General features: G+C 49.1%; 2 protein-coding genes across 3 annotated transcripts in view; one reads left to right on the top strand and one right to left on the bottom strand.

Moving 5' to 3' along the window:
* EYA2 (EYA transcriptional coactivator and phosphatase 2) overlaps nucleotides 1–22,291 on the bottom strand; it is a 273,313-nt gene that overhangs the window by 13,331 nt on the left and 237,691 nt on the right. For both annotated transcript variants that reach the window (XM_045082132.1, XM_013053222.2), the window contains 4 exons: nucleotides 15,569–15,627; nucleotides 11,154–11,314; nucleotides 8,243–8,357; nucleotides 7,157–7,278 (listed from right to left, as the gene is read on the bottom strand). In XM_045082132.1, the coding sequence (XP_044938067.1) occupies nucleotides 7,157–7,278; nucleotides 8,243–8,357; nucleotides 11,154–11,314; nucleotides 15,569–15,627 (457 nt within the window). The remainder of the gene's footprint in view (nucleotides 1–7,156; nucleotides 7,279–8,242; nucleotides 8,358–11,153; nucleotides 11,315–15,568; nucleotides 15,628–22,291) is intronic.
* Nucleotides 2,405–2,707, top strand: LOC106005267 (protein S100-A10-like). Its single transcript, XM_013053223.2, has one exon. It carries the CDS (start codon nucleotides 2,405–2,407, stop codon nucleotides 2,705–2,707), a length of 303 nt encoding a protein of 100 aa, XP_012908677.2.

Raw genomic sequence — 22,291 nt, forward strand, 5'->3', positions numbered from 1 at the left:
AATGTCTATGCCCCTAACATGGGAGCAGCCAACTATATAAACCAATTAATAACAAAATCAAACACTTCATTAATAATACAACAATAGTAGGGGACTTTAACACCCCCCTCACTGGAATGGACAGATCATCCAAGCAAAAGATCAACAAGGAAATAAAGGCCTTAAATGCCACACTGGACTAGAGGCACATCACAGATATATTCAGAACATTCCATCCCAAAACAACAGAATACACATTCTTCTCTAGAGCACATGGAACATTCTCCAGAATAGATCACATCCTGGTCACAAATCAGGTCTCAACCAGTACCAAAAGATTGGGATCACTCCCTGCATATTTTCAGACAACAATGCTCTGAAGCTAGAACCTAATCACAAGAGGAAAGTTGGAAAGAACTCAAATACATGGAGGCTAAAGAGCATCCTACTAAAGAATGAATACGTCAACCAGGAAATTAAAGAAGAATTGAAAAAATGCATGGAAACAAATGAAAATGAAAACACAACTGTTCAAAATATGTGGGACACAGCAAAGGTGGTCCTGAGAAGAAAGTATATAATAATACAAGCCTTTCTTAAGAAACTAGAAAGGTCTCAAGTACATAACCTAACCCTACACCTAAAGGAGCAGGAGAAAGAACAGCAAAGAAAGCCTAAACCCAGGAGGAGAAGAGAAATAATAAAGATCAGAGCAGAAATCAATGAAATAGAAACCAAAAGAACAGTAGAACAAATCAATGAAACTAGGAGCTGGTTCTTTGCAAGAATTCATAAGATAGATAAATCCCTGGCCAGACTGGTCAAAAGAAGAGAGAAAGGACCCAAATGAATAGACTCATGAATGAAAGAGGAGAGGTCACAACCAACACCAAAGAAATACAAACAATTATAAGAACATATTATGAGCAACTATACGCCAGCAAATTTGACAATCTGGAAGAAATGGATGCATTCCTAGAGATGTATAAACTACCAAAACTGAACCAGGAAGAAATAGAAAGCCTGAACAGACCCATAACCGGTAAGGAGATTGAAGCAGTCATCAAAAATCTCCCAACAAACAAGAGTCCAGGGCAGATGGCTTCCCAGGAAAATTCTACAAAACATTTAAAAAAGAATTAGTACCTTTTCTCCTGAAACTGTTCTAAAAAATAGAAATGGGATGAAAACTTCCAAACTCATTTTATTAGGCTGGCATTACCTTGATCCCAAAACCAGACAAAGGAGAATCTCCCCATCAAAAAAGGAGAATTACAGACCAAAATCTTTGATGAACATGGATGCAAAAATTCTCACCAAAATACTAGCCAATAGGATCCAACAGTACATTAAAAGGATTATTCACCTCGACCACATGGGATTTATTCCTGGGCTGCAAGGTTGGTTCACCATCTGCAAATCAATCAATCTGATACATTGATAAAAGAAAGAACAAGAACCATATGATCCTCTCAGTAGATGCTGAAAAAGCATTTGATGAAGTATAGCATCCTTTCATGATCAAAACTCTTCACAGTGCAGGGATAGAGGGTTCATACCTCAATATCATCAAAGCCACCTACGAAAAACCCACAGCAAATATCATTCTCAAAGTGGGAGAAACTGCGAGCTTGCTCCCGAAGGTCAGGAACTTGGCAGGGATGACCACTATCACCACTGCTATTCAACATTGTACTAGAAGTCCTCCCCTCAGTAATCAGACAACAAAAAGAAATAAAAGGCATCCAAATCAGCAAAGTAGAGATCAAACTCTCATTCTTTGCAGATGATATGATACTTTATGTGGAAAACTCAAAGACCCCACCCCCAAACTGCTAGAATTCATATGGGAATTCAGTGAAGTAACAGGATATAAGATCAATGCACAGAAATCAGTTGCATTTCTATACAACAATGAGACAGAAGAAAGAGAAATTAAGGAGTCAATCCCATTCATAACTGCACCCCAAACTATAAGATACCTAGGAACAAATCTAACAAAAGAGGCAAAGAATCTGTTCTCAGAAAACTACAGAATACCCATAAAAGAAATTGAGGAAGATACAAAGAAATGGAAAAACATTCCACGCTCATGGATTGGAAGAACAAACATTGTTAAGATGTCTATGCTTGGGGCGCCTGGGTGGCTCAGTGGGTTAAAGCCTCTGCCTTCGGCTCAGGTCATGATCCCAGGGTCCTGGGATTGAGCCCCGCATCGGGCTCTCTGCTCAGCAGGGAGCCTGCTTCCCCCTTCTCTCTCTCTGACTGCCTCTCCGCCTACTTGTGATCTCTGTCTGTCAAATAAATAAATAAAATCTTAAAAAAAAAAAAAAAGATGTCTATGCTAGGCTCACTGGCCGCACGTCCCAGCCAGGCATTCATCCCTGCTGTGCCTTGGGCCAAGGTTCCAACAGACCTCACCAAAATGCCGTCTCAAATGGAACATGCCATGGAAACCATGATGTTCACGTTTCGCAAGTTTGCTGGTGATAAAGGCTACTTAACAAAGGAGGACCTGCGAGTACTCATGGAAAAGGTGTTCCCTGGATTTTTGGAAAATCAGAAAGACCCTCTGGCCGTGGACAAAATAATGAAGGACCTCGACCAGTGCCGAGATGGCAAAGTGGGCTTCCAGAGCTTCTTCTCACTAATTGTAGGGCTCACCATTGCATGCAATGACTTTTTTGTAGTACACATGAAGCAGAAGGAAAGAAATAGGCGATTTTGAGCACCATTCCTGCCCAATGAGAGTTCTGAAGGGTCTCTTAAGGAATCTGTCCCACAGCTTCCCCCGGTATAAAGGATTCCATTGGCAGTTGGGGACCCTCAGAAAATGTACAAGTAAAATCCAACCCCCATTTGAGAAGCAGAGAAAGAAAAGTCAGATAAGCTTTCGATTTTTATGTTGTTTGCATCCTCTTGCCCTCAATAAACAAATTCCTTTTTTTAGTTCCTTAAAAAAAAAAGATGTCTATGCTACCTAAAGCAATCTATACATTTAATGCAATCCCTATCAAAATACCATCAACTTTTTTTTTTCAAAGAAATGGAACATTTCCATATAAATGGAAATTTATATGGAACCAGAAAAGACCCCGAATAGCCAGAGGAATGTTGAAAAAGAAAGCCAGAGTTGGTGTCATCACAATTCCGACTTCAACCTGTATTATGAAGCTGTATTCATCAAGATTGGTACTGGCCAGTATGCTACTGGCACAAAAACAGACACATAGATCAATGGAACAGAACAGAGAATTCAGAAATGGATCCTCAACACTGTGGTCAATTAATCTTTGACAAAGCAGAAAAGAATATCCAATGGTAAAATGACATTCTCTTCAACAAATAGTGTTGGGAAAATTGGACAGCCACATGCAGAAGAATGAAACTGGACCACACACACAAAGAGACTCAAAATGGATGAAAGACCTCAGTGTGAGACAGGAATCCATCAAAATCCTTGAGGAGAACACAGGCAGCAAGCTCTTCGACCTCAGTCGCAACAACTTCCTAGAAACATCGCCAAAGGCAAGGGAAGCAAGGGTGAACATGAACTATTGGGACTTCATCAAGATCAAAAGCTTTTGCAGCAAAGGAAATAGTCAATAAAACCAAAAGACAACTGACAGAATGAGAGAAAATATTTGCAAATGACATGTCAGATAAAGGGTTAGTATCCAAAATCTATAAGAATTAAACTCAACACTCAAGGAACAAATAATCCAATCAAGAAATGGGCAGAAGACCTGAACAGATATTTCTGCAAAGAAGACATCCAGATGGCCAACAGACACATGAAAAAGTGCTCAACATCACTCAGCATCAGGGAAATACAAATCAAAACCACAATGAGATACCACCTCACACCAGTCAGAATGACTAAAATTAACAAGTCAGGATATGACAGATGCTGGCGAGGATGTGGAAAAGGGGAACCCTCCTACACTGTTGGTGGGAATGCAAGCTGGTGCAGCCACTCTGGAAAACAGCATGGAGGTTCCTCTAAAAGTAGGAAATAGAGCTATCCTATGACCTAGCAATTGCACTACTGGGTATTTACCCCAAAGATACAAATGTAGTGATCCAAAGGGGCATATGCACCCAAATGTTTATAGCAGCAATGTTCACAATAGCCAAACTATGGAAAGAGCCCTGATGTCCATTGACAGATGAATAAAGAAAATGTGGTGTGTGTGTGTGTGTGTGTGTGTGTGTGTGTATAAAGGGTTAGTATCTGAGAATTCAGATATATATATATATATATATATATATATATATACACACACACACACACACACATACACATACATATACATACATTGGAATATTACGTAGTCATCAAAAAATGAACCTTGCCATTTACAACAATGTGGATGGAACTAGAGGGTATTATGCTAAGTGAAATAAGTCAATCAGAGAAAGACAGTTACCATATGATATGTGGAATTTGAGAATCAAGGCAGAGGATCTTAGGGGAAGAGAGGAAAAAATGAAATAAGACAAAACCAGAGGGAGACAAACCATAAGAGACCCCTAATCTCAGGAAACAAACTGAGGGGTGCTAGAGTGGAGGGGGTAGCGGGGGTGGGGGTGGCTGGGTGATGGACACTGGGGAGGGCATGTGTTGTGGTGAGTGCTGGGTGTTGTGTAAGACTGATGAATCACAGACCTGTACCCCTAAAACAAACACATAATCTGTTAATAATAATTTTAAAGAACCCAATCCCCTCACACCCATTAGGATAGTTATTATCAAAACAGGAGAGAACAGAACAGATGTTGGTTGAGGATGTGGAGAAACTGGAACCCATGGGCCCTACTGGTGGGAATGCACAATGGTACGTCTGCTACGGAAAACAGTATGGCAGTTCCTCAAAAAATGAAAAATCACCCTACAACTCACCAATTCTAGCACCAGATATATATCCCAAAGAATTGAAAACAGAGTCTGAAGAGAGATTTGTATACCCATATTCATAGCAGCACTGTTTTACAACAGCCAAGAGGGCGAAGCAGTCCGAGTGTCCTTAGACGGATGAATGGATAAAGAAAATGTAGCACAGACATAAATGGACTATTACTCAGCTTTTAAAAGGAACAGGATTCTGACACAGGCCACATCATAGAGAGGACCCTTGAGGACATTATGTTACGTGAAATAAACCAGTCACCAAAAGAAATATTCTATGATTCTATTTCTACGAGGTCCCCAGAGCAGTCATTCCTAGAGGCAGAAAGTAGAAGGGTGTTTGCCGGGGGCTGGGGTCAGGCAGGAACGGGGACTTCCTGTTAAATGCAGGCCCCGCTGCAGGTCTACAAGATGGAAAGAGCCCTGGAGCTAGACGGTGGGGATGGTGGCACCGCGGTGTGAACATGGCTCACATCCCTGGACTGTGCACTGAGCAACGGTGAAGATGATAAATTTCATGCTACGTATATTTTCCCACATTTAAAGATAAAAAGTATTTAAGAAAGAGGTTCTCAAGAAGCCTGCAAAGGCACATGACTACGGCGTGCAGAAAGACAATGACAGGGTGACCAAGGCCTGCTGCAGAAGCTCTTGTGGGCGTCAGGGCCTGAGTTTTATGATTTTTAAAACCTAAAAACCTAAAAGCACTTTTCTGTAATGTTTAGAGCTGGAACTTGAGTAAAGGTAAAAACTGCTCTGGGGAAATGCTTCCCAGTACTACAATTTTTTTGTTATTGGTCCAGAAAAAAACAAGGTTAAAAATTTCTAATTAAAAGCATCTTAACTCGAGTTGCCTAGGTGGCTCAGTGGGTTAAGCCTCTGCCTTCAGCTTGGGTCATGATCTCAGGGTCCTGGGATCGAGCCCCACATCGGGCTCTCTGCTCAGCAGGGAGCCTGCTTCACCCCTGCCTCTCTGCCTACTTGTGATCTCTCTCTCTGTTAAATAAATAAATAGAATCTTAAAAAAAAAAGCATCTTAACTAGATTTATTTTGTATTATTACATAGTTTTAGGTGATGTAAGAATAATAAACCCCAGCTCCTCCCTCTGGGAAACCAATGGGACTTGCCCTGATGATAAATGATGCTGTTCATTTCTAGGTAAATTCTCTTATCTGATGGAAGCTCTGAGCCTAAGGCTTGTTCTCTTTGCTAATAAAGATTATCAAGCATTAAGAGAGGTGTCAAAGCAAGATAACACTAAACTGAGACTCTCTCCTTAAAAGAGAAAAAAAAAAAAACTGAAGAAAAACCCAAATTTTCTGTGTGGTTCAAGGTTAGATTCCAGGTTATTTGACAACTTGTACCACCTAAATTAAAATCACCTCATGTGCCATGCTGTGGTGGAAGCTATTTTTCTTTTTTATTTTTAAGATCTTATTTATTCATTTGGTAGAGAGACACAGAGAACATGAGCAGGAGGGAGAGGGAGAAGCAGACTCCCTCCTGAGAAGGGAGCTGGACGTGGGGCTCCATCCCAGGACCCTGAGATCATAACCTGAGCCGAAGGCAGATGCTTAATTGACTAAGTCACCCAGGCGCCCCTATTTTCCTCTTAGTAATAGAGTACCATGACTTACCTATGTTCATGGCACTTAGCTACATTTGTAGAAATGGACTACATTTCCCAGCCTCCCATGCCACTACTTGTGGCCATGTGACTAAGCAGGGGCCAATAGGAGGTGAGTAGAAGCACCAGGTATCCCAAACGGAGTTCTGGCTTTAAAACATTCGACATGTATTACTCCTTCCTCCTTCCCCTCTTCCCAGACGTCGGAATAACAGTGTGGCACGATTCTGATTTAACCACACGAGAATAAAACCGCAGGGGATGGTGGAAAAACAAGGGGGGAAGAGGACAGAGTTGCCCCACCAGCCTGCATCAGTCACCTCTAGTCTGTTGACATGCGCGAGAGAAAGGAGCTTGGGTTCTGATGTAAGCCCTTGTATTCGGCGTGTGTCTGTCACAGCAGGTTTGCAGGTATCCTCACTAATACCCACACTTCAGAAAGCGATGCCCCTAACCACTTTCTCTGGGAGCTGAGGTTAAAGCGAGTGGTTTGCGGGATTGTGCTGGGGATCCGAGTCGTGCCCACAGACCGGTTCTTTAACTTCCTTAGTGCTGTTCTCCTTAAGCTTCCCAAACGCGGGATGAAGAGCTAGCCTCACCCTTCCTCCCTGCATCACCCCGAGGCTGGGTTCTCCCTACCTGTCTTGGTTGCACTGTAGATGTTCTCAATAGGAAACACGGAGCCCAGTCCATACAGCAGGACTTTGGCTAAGGCAGGGATTAGTTGCGTGGTAGTGACCAGCACGTTGACACAGTTGGGCCTGAGGACAAAGAAGACTTCGGTCAGAACACCAAGGCCAGGCCTCCTCACTCTGCAGCATGAGCCTGGAGTTGGCAGGAGCTCTGGTGGGGTTTGGAGCTCTGGTTAAGTCATCTTCAGGCGAGGGGAGGCCCAAAGTTCCTTCAGCTATTCCTCTCTTAGGCCTGAGGCTACCTGGCACATTGAGATGCAATCCTGTAATATTATTTACAGAGTTAGAATGTAATACTTAAGTAAAACAAATGCTTCTTGTAAGGACACACACATCGCTGCAGCCACCTTTCAGTGAGAGAAATGAGGAATACGGATCAGTGTAGGACAACAGGGAGCGGTGAGGACTGGGGCAAACTGGAAAACGCCTGCCAGTTCTGATATTTTGACAGAACCTAGAAATATGGAGCTATGGATTCCTTTTCCAGTCTTTGGGACAAAATGTGTATCAAACAGGACATATCCGTGGGACTGAGCTGGCTCATGGGCCAGCATCTTGTCACCATTCACATGCTGGGTCACAAGATTTTTGGACGCTGGTGCAGAGAGTTACTTGTTCTCTGGCTCAGATGATCTTGTTAAAGAGCAAGAGGCAATTTATTGGGAGGCCAGGAATGAAACCAGACCCTCATTACCTTGTAATCGCCCCCCCCCCCGGGTGGTCTGCAGCAATGGTTTTCAGAGGGCTTTGTTGTGACCAGCAGGTGTTGTGGGCAACAGTGGATGGGACAGACCAGCCTACGTGCAAAGGTCTTTGGCTCTGCTGGACCCCGAGAAGTCTCAGCACCTGTTTGCTCAGCGGTGGTGCAGGGTGTCCATGTTTCCGTGTGAGACCTCAGCTTTATCAAAGGTCCGGAAAGTGTGCAAGTGAGAATTGGGAGAGTCCAATTCTCCAAGTATGGAAACGGAGGAACCCCTGCCCTCCAATGGGAGAAAGTTCAAGGGCAGGAAGGCAAACGGAGGCTCCCACCTACCGGGAATTGATGAGGTTAAGCGCCTTCAGAGAGTGGGTCAGCCAGAGGTCGGTCAAGGCTTCCAGCTCGGCTCGGAGCTGTAGCCAAGTCTCTCTTTTGGGAGCTCCTATCAAACCTATGGATAAGGGAAATAAAGACGTGGTATTTATCATTTGAGAGGTCTGGGGGGTGGTGGCTAGGGAAGGGGAGTCTAGCTACAGGTACCCCAAGGTTTCAAATCAGAGGATACCCAAGGTCAACTTTATCCAGTAATTTTAATCTGACTTTGGGATGGATTGATCAGTCATCCTCGCCCGTGACTGGTACATTCATCCACACACCCACTGGTCCGCCCTTCCCTCCCTCTGCCCATCCATCCATCCAACAAAGAATGTGGGAGTCCCTGCTGTGTACTCAGTATTGTAATAGGCACTGCATATGCAGAGGAACAAAAAAATGCAGATCATAGCATTTATACTGTTACCGTGAAGATAAAAAATGAATAAGAAAACGTTTATGGAGTGCTTACTGTGTGTATGGCCTGGGCTTTTAATGATTTCTTTCATTCATTTTCACCGTGACCCTAGAGGTGGACCTTTTTTCTTTTTTTTTAAATTGAGATATAACTGACAACACTGTGTAAGTCAGGTGGAGAAGCTGAGGCTTAGTGAGGTCAACAGACTTGCTCACCGCAGGAAACAGTGAGACAGAAGGGACACCAAGGCAGCAGGCTGTCTAGACCTGTCGAGTCTGTCAGCCATCAAGGCCCTTGAGATAAAGTTAAGCTTCCAGAGCCCCGGCCCCTGAGCCTGCTTAGTTCCTGGTCTCATTTCTTGCCATTGCCCTGCTGTCCTTCTGTTCCCTCCCCAGTGGCTTCCTCTTTGTCCCCTGACACACCAAGTCCTTTGCACACCTCATCTGAGAGCCTAGACCCCTCTTCATATCTTATCGTCCCTTTTGGCTAAGTCCTTCACACTCCGTTTCAATGTCATTTCTTCTGGAATCTGGAAGGCCCGCCCTGGTCAGGTCTCTATTTTACACTCTCCCAACACCCTGCGCCCCTTGTCCATTGCACTTGTCACAACCAGGATTTCACACACATCTGTGTGATCGTGTGTTCAGTGTCTGCTTTGCTCACCATGCTGTTGGCCCCACAAGGGCAGGGACCGAGCTGGTTTTGTTCACCACTGCGGAACCAGCCCCTGGGCGGTGCTATCACAGGGGCTGGTGTGCGGTTGGTGCCGAATCGGTATTTGTTCAAGGGAGAAGGGATTCCCTGGGACACACTGCTGTAGAAGGTCTCTGGCTCGCCTTCTCTCTGCACCTCGCTCACAGCCCTTAATAATGATACAAACTGCTGGGCGCACGGGACCATAGAGTTTACAAGAGGCTTCACATGTGCTTCCGCGGGCAGCCAGCTGGTCAACAACCCCTCCTACTTTGCACCTGCTAGGGAAGTAGGCTTCTAGCTTCTGTCTGCTTGCCCCCAACCCACAGCTTTTCCCCAGGCTGATCTCCTTCCCCAGACAAGAGCAACATTCAAGAAATGCTCACTGCGCGGCGGCACAGTTCCAAGCCAGTCCCATGTGTTAATTCGTATTATCCTGACATTTATCCTAGGAGTTGGGCAGCATCGTTAGTCTCACCTTACACCTGAGGAAACTGAGGCACACATGGGTTAAGTAACCCGCTCAAGGGAGGTGTAAAATCAGGCAAAGGCCTCTGAACCCAGCCCTGCCTCCTGATGTGGATCTGTTAAGCCTTTTCTATTTTCATCCTGTTTCTTGGGGATGTCTCTCTTCTGAGCACAACTTCCCAAACCCTCGGGATCCTGGGCTGTGTGGTGACCCCCCAGGCTGGAGACTGCGGCCCTCACCAGGCTAGTTCTGTGATGCAGAGAGAGCTGGGGGAGAGGAGTGGGGGAGGGAGCATGCAGAAACTGGGGTGGGGCAGGGGGGCTCCCCACCGTATCCTGCCTGCTGCAGGCTCCCTTCGCCTGTTGACACACTGGGCAGTTTCCCCTCAGCTTAGGGGAGAGCAGAGCAGCCCGACAGGAGCCCTGGGCGCTTCCTGGGGCTTAACCTAGATGAGGAGCGGGTGGCCTCGGTTGGCCGACTCCGTTGGCCGCATCAGGGCAGCTGAGCAGGCAGGGCTGAGCCTGCAGCTCTCTGCCTCACTCTCGCCGTCCACAGACTTGGGTGTGAGAGGCCACGGAGTGTGGGCAGAGGTGGCAAAGAAGCCGGCGGCTTTCACCTTGACCGCACATCAGGGCCTGAACCTTGGGATTCCAACCCTGGCTGCCGCCAGGCCAAGATCAGAGCTGGAAATGCCTCAGGTGGTTCCAGTTTGAGAACCAGCAGCTTCCAGGCCTTCTCCAACTTCAGCGATTCCAACAGCTTACCTGGGAATCTTGTTTAAAATGCTGATTCTGACCCAGTGGCCTGAAGTGGGTCCCTAGAGTCTGACAACAAAGGTGATGCTTACGCGGCTGGTCCGCAGCCCACTGTCTGGGCAGCAGGGGCTGAAGCCACCGGTCCCCCAACTCCAGCGAGTGCCGGAGTCGTCCAGGATGTGTTGGAACACAGGTGGCCGGGCCACCCCAGCCTCAGAGCACACCTGATGTAGCCGTGGGGTGGGAGGCTGGCCCCCAAACCCGCTCCACTGCCCGTGGGCTGCGGGATCCCGGGCAGGCTGCATCGTCTATTCCTGCATCTCCCCGCAACCCCGAGTGAGGACGTGGAGATGCTCGTGTCCCCTTCCAGAGCGTGCCCTGAAGGTGCGCACTGAGCAAGCTATTGTCTGCACATGCAAGGGACCATGGCCACCCTTGACCCTGCCTCGGTGAGGGGTGCGGCCTGAGCAGGGCAGTCCCCCCCCCAACCGCCTGTCGCCCCGGGGAGCGGGGGGGGGGGGGGGGGCTCCGACCACTCACCACCGACGTTGTTCTTGTAGGTGTTGTACATCTCCTTCACCCGCCGGTAGCGGAAGGCCAGCTTCCTCATCCAGTCCACGCCGCCGTGGACGCCGGAGCCCAGGCACATGTTGGCTCCCGGGGCCGAGCTGTGGAAGCCGTCGGCCGAGAAGTTGTACGTGCTGGGGGGAGGGAGGAGAGAGACAGGGATGGGGGGCGGTGGGCGTGAAGCCCGCGCGGGGGCCAGGCTAGGATAAGCCCCGCCCCCTTTAGAATTAGAAGCTAGAAGGGAATTCCAAAAAAATGGTTGCAGCTGGTTCATCCCGACAAAAGAGTCCAGAAGGAAACATGTTAGTTCCTGCTACTTCGATCCCCAGATCAGCGCTGCTCCGTGTTCCCTGGAAGGCCTGGCTGCCAGCCCTTTCTTCCCACCTGTGACATCTCCCTGTCTTTCACAGAAATAATCCTAGCTTGATTTTTTTTGATTTGTTAAATGAGGCAGAGCTGATTGCTGGTGCTTCGCAGACACAATCCTCCGGTCCGGATGCAGCATGCCGGCCTAAGCGGCGCTCTGTGTGGACTGGGGACGAGTCCGAGGGTCTCACGGAGCTGACGACAGAGGCGGCAGCTGGGAACGCGAACAGGGGAGTGGGGGCGAGTCGCCGCTGACAGCAACCAGCACGTGAGAATGAAAACCCCAACGTGCCAGAGACCCCCATCTTCTTTCCCCTCTGCCAGAAACCTTGCTGGAGGTTTGCAAAATCACAGCGTTGCAGGGGAAAACCAGAGCGTGACAAGGGATGTGTGTCGAGCAGGACCCAAAGCTTCAAAGATGAGTCTCTTCTCAGGGGCACCTGTGTGGCTCAGTCGGTTCAGCGTCGGAATCTTGATTTTGGCTCTGGTCGTGATCTCAGGGTTGTGAGATCGAGCCCCGCATGGGGCCCCACTGTGGGCGTGCAGCCCGCTTGAGATGGTCTCTCTCTTCCTCTGTGCCCACCCCCCCAACCCCCACTGAGTCTCCTCCTGGAAAAGAAGAGCAGGAGGAGATGGGTCAGTGTGGTTCTCTGGCTGTTTCAGGGAATGAGTCTGGCTGATTTCCCTCCTCTTGTACTATTTCGCACTTTCTAGATGTTCTACGATGAGCTGAAGAGTGGAAATAAAGACATGTTATTTTTTTACAAAGACGTGCTGCAGCAGGAATGAAGCAAAACTTGGAAATGGTATCTCACGTCCGTCCCTGGGCTTCAGGGCTCTGCTGCTGCGGAGATCAAAGGACACTTGGAAAGTGTGAGGTGCTGGGTCACGCTCCCTGTGCAGCATCTGCCGTGTCCAGCGCCCGACCACAGCGTGATGGGACATGCCACTGTGACCCCCCTGGTACTGTGCCTGGGGCTCAGCCTTGCTCGAGCAGAGGCCAGACCCTTAGGGGCTCCCTGGGACATGCAGGCCAGGACACTGGCCCGGTTGACTTGATCCTCAGGGCCTCAGAGGTAGACTCTGAGGACCCGTCTGCAGCCTCATGTCGAGCAGCAGTGAACTTGGGAGCCAGAACAGTCCTTCACCCCGAAACTCCTCCTTGGTCATGGCCTTTCAAGCAGTGGCCTGCTCTCCCTTCTCAGTCTCTTCAGAAGTCTCTGCAGAAGCCACGATCAGGTGTGACCTTCCGCGGGTGCTCACAGGAGACGGTGCCACAGGCACGCAGGACCTCCTGGGCCAGCACCCGCCACAGCACACCCACCACGTCGGACCCACCTCGGGAGCTCCCTTGTTGCTGGATGGGGTGGCAGGGTCCACATGGTGTGGGGGAGAGTCTGTGACACAGAGCCATCGTAGGCAGAGTGGCCCCTCTGGTGGCTACTGATCCTAGGGCTGACCACCGTGAGAGGCTGGGCGTCAGCTCCGGGATCAGTCATGGCTGCTGGAAGGCTGTGTGGATCTGGTTGGTGAAGGTTCTGGGAGGGAGGTGGCCTGCCATGGGACTGGCCCCCGCGGCAGCAGCAGCAGCAGTAGCACGACACAGCTCACCGGCCAGTATTCCCAGAGGCTAGGACATGGCCATCAGCCAAGTCTTCAACGGCGACCACGTGACAAGCTGCCTGTGGGGCTTCTCCCACGTTCTCTTCAGATTTATGATGTATGCGCCAATGCTCTTTTATTTTTCTTTTAAGGACCCTGGGATCATGACCTGAGCTGAAGGCAGAGGCTTTAACCCACTGAGCCACCCAGGCGCCCCAAGATTTTATTTATTTAATAGAACACAAGAGAGGGAACACAAGCAGGGGGAGTGGGAGAGGGAGAAGAAGGTTCCTTGCGGAGCAGAGAGCCTGATGCGGGGCTTGATCCTAGGACCCTGAGATCATGACCTGAGCCGAAGGTAGATGCTTAATGACTGAGCCACCCAGGCGCCCTGCGCCAATACTCTTCCCTCTGTGCATGTACAGATCCGTGTGGAAGTCAAGGTTGGTGCCACCTAAGTGAGTTCCGGCTGCAAGGAATTTGAGGACATCCTCCTGCCCCAGTGGCAGGACATCAAGGGCTTGGGACATGAAGGGAACCCAGGACTATGCCTTAAGGATCCCTCTCAGAGTAGTGTGGAAAGGCCAGATAATTGGTTCTTGAAAAAGAACACAACATGCTAAGAACTCCGAGGACACCCTGGGGGAGGTCCCTGGATGTTCTGCCCAGAAAACAGGAGGGTAGGGAAGGACATTCATGAACCCTACCACCCCCACGTACCAGCTGTGTGAGGTTCCGCAGGTTACTTAACCTCTCTGTGCCTCCCATTCCCCAGCTGTCAAATGGGGAGGAAGAGAAGAGCATGTGTTGCTCCCTGCGGTAACCGGGAAGAGGAGGGAGTTAATGCACAAAAGACACCTGGGATAGGGCCTGGTGCAAAGTAAGGGCATTACCAAGGTGGGTTTCTGCTGCGAACTTAAGTAAACAAGAAAGGGTATTTGATACTTGGTGCCCGGCACACAGTAGGTACTCAAAAGAGGCTTCTCAAATGAATGCATGAAGAAGTTGGTGTCTATGGGGAAAACCATCCTTGGATGGTGGGTTCTGGAAGTGAGGTCCCAAACAGCTCAGCATGAGACGGCCTTCAGCGGAACCTGCTCTCAGTCCCATACCAGCCAGCTACAGGGGAGATGTTATAAACACGGAATCCCGGTTGCTCACTGCCGTGAAGGGAAGAGTGGTTCCCAGCTATGACGTCATGGAAAGGGCACAATTAACCTTGATCTGGGGTTTATTTACTCCACAAATAGAGAAGCCCCGGCTGGCACTGGAGCCTTGCTCCTTGCCAGTCCTGACTGCGAGGGATTTTCAGAATGGCTAATTAATAAGAAGCAGGCGCCTGCCTATCCCTCCTAGTACTGCTGGGCTTTGAAAAGACCTGCAGGGCCCAGTGACAGAAGCTTTGATTTCTTTCTTTGGAGAAAAGATGGAAGAATCATTGAGGAAGCAAACACTAAGTGAAGTTCCTGGTCCCATAAGCAAAACACCATGCAGTCTAGTAATATTTTTTTTTTTTAATTTTTTTTTTATTTTATTTTTTTATTTTTATTTATTTATTTTTTTTTTTTTAAAGATTTTATTTATTTATTTATTTGACAGAGAGAGAGATCACAAGTAGGCAGAGAGGCAGGCAGAGAGGGAGAGAGGGGGAAGCAGGCTCCCCGCTGAGCAAAGAGCCCGATGCGGGGCTCGATCCCAAGACCCTGAGATCATGACCTGAGCCGAAGGCAGCGGCTTAATCCACTGAGCCACCCAGGCGCCCCTCTAGTAATATTTTTGATGGGGCGGAAGTTACTGGGCTGGGATAATTTTGGATAAGCACAGATTAACTATGGCTCCATTTTTATAAGGTTTTCTCAGGGGCAGGCTTGGAACATTCCAGCCACATTCCTCTGAAAGCTGTCTCGTTTTGAGCGGTGGGATACCTTATTTCTGGAACCCATGTCCTACCCGGGTGTTCCCCTAGAAACTAGACATACCGCTTACTTGGTCAAGAAATATTTTTTTGAGTATCGACTGTATCAACATTTATATTAAATAATATACATATGCTAATGAAGCAATCAAGCCTTTGAAGAAGGGGTGCCAAACTCTTGGTGGTGGTGATTCTGGGAGGCAAGGTCAGAAGCGGTGTTTGATTTTTTTATTTTTTAACCAGTATGCATGCATTACTTTAGGCAGCTGACAAGAAATCGCCGAGAGGTGAACATAAGCAGAGTGACAGAGAGTCTCTGGAAATCTCTGTGACTGGGTGATGCGGAGGAGGCTGCAGGCTGGGGGTTGGGGCTGCGACCTGGGGCTCTGACCCAGGCAGGTACGCTCACCCTCATAACCCAGCCCGCCTCTCCTCTCCGCTTCTGGTGGAAGGCAAGCTCAATAACCAATCAAAAGGGGGCAGTTTGGGCTCCCCAAATTCCTACCTCAGGTCTTGCCCGTTGTCATCAGATGAGACGTCGTCAACGTGGATCTGGTCACAGTCCTATGGAGAATGTGGCAAGAGGAGAAAAAGAGGAAGTGTGACTGTAGTCTCTGAGAGCGAGTCAGTTTCATAAGCTGAGCACTGCCGTAGGAGTCAGGAGTCCTGGATTCTACTGTGAGCTTTGCTCCTAAAGGTTAGGTGAACTCCCATGAAGTCTCATGCCTTCTGTTGCCTTTGGGACCCTTGTAAACAAGGTTGGCTGTTGAGGGGGAGTGATCGTGTAATCTATCATGCACACCCAGACTGTTTTGCAAGTAAAGGGACTGCTGTTAAGATTGCATTGGGAGGACAGGCACAAAACGGGACCACCTGCCTCTGCCCTTGGGTGTGTGAGAACATATGGGTATCCCGGCCCTGCGGTCAAAGCCTTTGCCTTAATCAAGGTATGTCCTCTGCGTGGAAGGCTCTTCTGCCTTCATTCGTGCAGGGAACCTTGGATCGATCAAGCATTCACTTCCAGAGGCAGCCCCTTCCCCAGGCCCCCTCTGTGTCCCGTGATCTGTGGCCAGCACTGATCGGGTACTTATCATAATGTGTAATGTATGAGGCTTGCCATTCCACAGACTCCCGTGCCCTGCTGCTCTCCACCACTCACACACGGCTCAGTTCTCTTTGGGCAAACATCTTAGTACGGGTGAGTTAAGACCGAGGGGAGGAGATGACGGAGGTGGGCACGTGACCCAGGCCCAACCAATCAGAGGGACCCAGGAGCCTTCCGGCCTCAGTGATGGTGTGAAAGGGGAGCATGTGGTCTAAACTAGACCAGTGAGGGCCGGCCTGGGACTCTGGCTGGGACCTCGGGGAGGGGGCTTCTCCTCTAGCGCAGCTGCCAGGTGGTGGGATTCAGCCTGGAGAAAAGCGGATCTGAGAGCTGGAGAGGGATGAGGCCCTGATCACAGGATTTGATCCCCAGGATCCAGCCGCAGCTGAAGCCAGAAACCAGACCACCCGGACCACGGTAACCTGAGTAATTAATACCCCCCCCCATCTCCCAAATGTCCATGCCCCAATTCCAGGCTCCTTATATGGCGAAAGGGACTTTGCAAAGGGATTAAGTTAAAGGTCCTGAGATGGGGACATTATTCTGGATTATCCAGGTGGGCCCTATGTGTAATTACAGGGGTCCTGTGAGTGAGAAGCAGAGGGGTATTGGATGACGGAGAGAATAGGATTGGGATGGCACTGGGATGGCCCAAGCCCAGACATATAGGTACCCACTAGACACCACAAAAGGCCCAGACTCCTCCCCTCAGAGCCTCCAGAGGAAACCAGCCTTGCCAGCGTCTTCAGCCCATTGAGACAGCTTCTGGACACCCGGCTTCCAGAACGATAAGGGAACACTCAGCTTAAACCACTGAGTGTGTGGGGATCAGTTACAGCCACCACAGGAAACGACTCCCTGGGCTCTTCGGTTTGAGCTAGTGGGGTTGGATTTCTGTCACTTTGCAACCGGGTCACAGAACCGCCTCCCTGAAGCTACACGCAACATCCAGCCAGAGGGGTCACCTCTGCCCCCGCCAGGAAGTCCAGCCAGGTGGCAGGAGGGCCAGGCGAAAACCGTGAGCGTGCTGCGTCTGTTCCGGCTCCTGGTGAACCCCAGGCTCTGGAATCTGACCACCTCCTGGCTGTGTGACCTCGAGCCAGTGGCATAACCACCCTGAGCCTCCAAGGTTGCCTTGGAAAAATGCGAGACAGAGGAAGCTCCTTCACGGGCTTGGCGTGAGGAGAAGGGAGGTGCTGGGCTAAATGCACCTAGCGCGGGGGCCGGAACATGGCAGGTGTGGCATGAATGGTAGTTTCCATTATTGTGTTAAGATTCAGGAGTGTCCACATTTTGGTGGCAAGGTAATTTCAGGAGGCAGGTGTCTCCTGGAAAACACTACAAGGGGGAGGGGAAGCACATGGAACTCTGAGTTTGACCTCTAAGAAAAAAGCTGGTGGGGACATCTCTGGCTGGTTGATGGGTGGGTAGAATCTGGGGAAAAAAATGGCGTTGTCAACATTTTGAGCACACCTCTTTTTACTTAAGGAAGAGGTTTGAATTTATCTTCAAGAATAGGAGATCCGCAGGGGATGGGAATGATGGGAACCCCTCCCCTCATTAATTTTTAAAGACCTATGGGGTAACCATGTTGTTATGGAGATGTGGGGTTGGGGACAGTGGCATTTGGGGCGGCCTGGGCTACTCTGTGGGGACCAAGGCTGGAGCCTGGGAGAAAGGGATGGTGTGGCCACTGTCCTCTCTCTGGTCCCCTGAATGGGCTTTGGATTGCTAAGGGGTTTGCCGGAAGGTGAGGTTCGCTTCCAGAGTCCCTGGCACACGCTGGCCCACAGCCCTGTGGCAAAGTGTGACCTTGAGTCCTGACACCTGGGATCTCTCACATCCGTGGGCCTGGGACAATGCCAGCGCCTGGGTAGCAGCGTGCTCTGACAGGCCTGGATGGAAAGGGCCTGGACGGTGGGGAGGTTCCACCATGCGGGCAGGTGGGAGTAGGGGCAGACGGCAAAGAACATGGCGGATGTTAAGTGGCGAACCCAACTGAGAAGCTCTTTGGGGAGCACTGGGAAAAAAACTGAGGCTACGGAGTGACCGCTCTTTGAGCTAGCTTACACCCAAACCTCTACTGTTCCTCATTCTGCATTTCCTTTCTTCCCATGGGCCCGGAATTCTCATCGATATTTGGCGGTCTCAGGTCTCCCCAAGACCTTTCCTAAAATAGCAGAACACAACGGTACACACCCGAGCTTGAAAGGTTCTACAGTCACGCTAATACAGTAGTGATTAGCCACGTGTGGCTATTGATAATTATTTTTAAATAAACTTAAATTCAACAGCATACAAAATTTAGTTCCTTAGGCCTATTTCAAGTGCTCAGTAGCTACATGTGGCCACTGGCTACGCCCATCGTCACAGAAAATTCTAGTGGACAGTGTTGCTGTCAAGGGGTAAAGGAACCAGGCTGACGATTCTTCTGTGCTGATAAGCTCACTTAGGGACGAGCTTGCGAGCCGGCCTGGAGACTGGGCTCACTCTGCCCACGCTATGCTTGAAACATTTTTGTTTTTGGAACAAGAGCCAATATGTAAACTCGGGAGACCTCTCCTTCTCTCCTCGCTTCTCCCCTCTTGTTCTCACTCCCTTCCTCTGTCTTTCCAGATTTTTGGCGACTCAGACTCTACACGCTCTGGCAGTGTGAAGCTTGCATTCATCCGTCCCAAGCCGTCCCTGGCCCTTTCCAGGGCTCTGCAGGCTCGTCTGGGTTTTCTGCCCTTCACGTTACGGCTTACATGGCCCCAGTGGGCTTGCTAGTTGGAGCCCTCTGAGCTGCAGAAATCTTACCTAGATGGAAGGGTCCTCGACCGGCAAGCCTAATATGTTCCTGAAAATGGTCTTTAAAAGCCAACGCTGACTTTGAAGACCCAGGCAGAGAGAAAACAAAATTAGTAGCAGACTTCTACCCCCCGCCCATGGCTTTGCCTGAAATTGGAAAAACACCTCCTTCTGCTCTCCAGTCCTTCCCTCAAGCTCAAAAGCTGCTCCGGGGGTCACACGGGCTCAGGCCCCTGGGCAGGGCTCCCTGTGCTTTCCCTGATGTCAGGGGAAAGGCATGTGGGAGGCTCTGGTTTTCTCATTTGCAAGGGGATTGTTGGGGGCGCTAAAGTGTGACAACAGTAGCGATCACATTTCGGGCTTCATAAAATACCATGGCGCTCAGCTAGACGCTACCTCATACTCCACCAGCTGACCTGGATCCTGTTACCCGCCGGGCCTGGGCTGGCAGTGGGGGGGGTGCGACAGTACCGAGGAGGGGAGCTCTGGGGGAGGAAGATCCTACACCCCCCAATTCTCCTGCGTGGGGGCCAGGCTTTGGAGGTGGGGTGCTGGCTTTTCACAGCCTAGGGTGTTTCTTGCCTCTTCGAGGTCAAGTGTGGCCATGCTGCGGGGTCTGAGCAGGATCCGCTCATAAAGACAGAGGAAAGGTTCTGATGCCCGGACCTGGGTGAGAAGCCTGGGCCTCCATGCAATTCCAGCCACGGAGAATTCACATTTTCTGATCCAGAGAAACACCTGCACATTGGCTTGTGCAAAAATGCCCATCATCCCAGTGAAAAGCAGGAAAACACCTCAAGTTCCCTCAACTGGATCATTGCTAAATAAACCGTGGTACGTCCATTCAGCAGACTCCTGCCTGGCAGGTCAGAAGAGTCAGGGAGACTTTTATGTTAGCACATGGACGTATTCCCAAGACATCCCATTGTGTGCGGGGAAAAAGAGAAACCTGGGGAACAATACAGCCAGGTTCACACTGTACATATGCTGTTGACCTAGGAAAAACATGGGGTTTTGGAGCGCTGACCCCCACACAGTCAAAAATCTGTGTACGACTTCTGACTACCCCCAAACTTAACTGCTAAGAGCTTTTGTTGATTGGAAGTCTTACTGGTAATATAAACAGTTGCCACATATTTTATATATTATATGTATTATATACTATATTCTTACAATAAAGTGAGCTACACAAAAGAAAGTATTAAAATCATAAGGAAAATACGTTTTACTTTTAATAAATATAGGACTGTGCTGTATTTATTAAAAAATCTGCGTATCTGTAGATCCATGCAATTCAGACTCATGTATGGGCGGCTCAATCAGAAATCAGTAGAGCATCTGACTCTTGGTTTCGGCTCAGGTCGTGATCTCGGGGTCACGAGATCGAGCCCCATGTTGGGCTCTGTGCTTAGTGTGGAGACTGCTTGTCCCTCTCCCTGCACGCCTTCCCCTGCTCGCTCTCTCTAATAAAAAAATCCTAAAACAAGCAAACCCATGTTGTTTAAGCATGAACTGTATTTATAAAAATCCATTAAAAACAAAGTAAAATATTTTATATGGATATATACATATACATAAATAGAAAAAGAACGATCTGGAAGCTTACACATCTGATTGGAAGCAGCAGTTCTATCTGGGAAGGCACTGGGATTGGGTTAGTGGTCAAAGGAGGCTTTAAGTTCATCAGAATGCTTACTCCCGCCTTCTCTCCCTCCTCTGCTCTCTCTTTTTCTATAAGGATAATGTACATATGCATTGCCTTTGAAAACAGGAAATGTTTCATGGGAACGAGACAGGATCTAACACAAGAGCAGGCGAGGAATCAAGGGAGAGGGAGAAGCAGATTGCTCTGCTGAGCAAGGGCCCTGATGGGCTACTTGGTCCCAGGACCTTAGAATTATGACCTGAGCCGGAGGCAGATGCTTAACCGACTAAGCCACCCAGGTGCCCAGCACTTTGCCTGTATTAAGGGCGATGCTGTTGACGTGCCGTCTCACGGAGGAGAAGACGAAGTGGGGAGAAGTGCAGAAACGTGCCGTTGTGGGCTGAGTTGTGATTGTGAAACCCCAGCCCCCAGGACCTGCAAACAGACCTTATTTGGAAATAAGCTCTTTGTAGATGATCAGGTTAAGGTGAGATCAAGAGGGTGGTAGCTCTAATCCAGTATGGTGGCATCCTTATAAAAAAGGGAACTGTCGACACAGAGACAGACACAGGCAGGGAGAATGCCAGCTGAACATGAGGACAGACAGACATGGCACAGACTCTCCCTCACCACCATCAGAAGGAACCAACCCTGCCGGCACCTTGATCTCAGACTTGTGGTCTCAAGAACCGTGACACAGTGTTCCTGTCGTTTCGGCCACCCAGTGTGTGTACTTTGTTCTGGGAACCCCAGCAAACGGATACAGTGCCCCAGGCTACACAGTGATGGAGAGGAGGAGCCCAGATCTACAAAAACCATTTGTAAAAACACTTCTTGTGGCCCCAGAACCGTATCACACAATGCATGGGTCAAGAGCAGAGACGTTTCAAGGATGAAAAGTGGCTCTTGCCTTCCAGGTACTTAACATATCACTGGGAAAGAGGAGGTACAGGTACATGAAATGCCGCACGGCTCATTTAACACACAGACCTACTGATCACCTACTATGTGCCCGACACTAGGCTGGATCCTGCTTGTGTCCTGGAACAGTCCCCGGCTCCTTGCTTCCCCTCACATTGCTCCATGAACCCATCAGCAAATCCTGCTGGCTCTCCCATCAATGTATGTCCACCATAGGTCAATAAATATTCACAACAAGTCAATGTGTAGTTGGTATATGTCCACGATCTGACACTCACACCTCCTCCACGGCTCCCATCAGCTCCAAGCCCTCCTTATCTCCCACCGAGATCAGCGCTCAGCAAACTACAGCCTCCCTGTGCAAATAAAGCTTTATTAATTTTTAAAAAAGATTTTATTGATTTATTTATTTGCCAGATAGAGATCACAAATAGGCAGAGAGGCAGGCGGAGAGAGAGGAGGAAGCAGGCTCCCCATGGAGCAGAGAGCCCGATGTGGGGCTCGATCCCAGGACCCTGGGATCATGACCTAAGCTGAAGGCAGAGGCTTTAACTCACTGAGCCACCCAGGTGCCCCCACATAAAGCTTTATTGCAGCACCATCAAGTTCATTCATTTACTACTGTCCATGAGTAGTCAAGACAGAGATAGTGTGACTGGCTCTTTACAGAAGTAGTTTGGGGACCTCCAAGTCAGACTCCTGGGTCACTTCCTCACTCTCCCTGCTTCTCCCCTTTCTACACTCCATCCTGCCAGGCCAGTCCACAT

This window comes from Mustela putorius, unplaced genomic scaffold (genome assembly GCF_011764305.1).
Source record: "Mustela putorius furo isolate JIRA1106 unplaced genomic scaffold, ASM1176430v1.1 tig00000592_pilon_pilon_pilon, whole genome shotgun sequence".
NCBI classification, from domain to species: domain Eukaryota; kingdom Metazoa; phylum Chordata; class Mammalia; order Carnivora; family Mustelidae; genus Mustela; species Mustela putorius.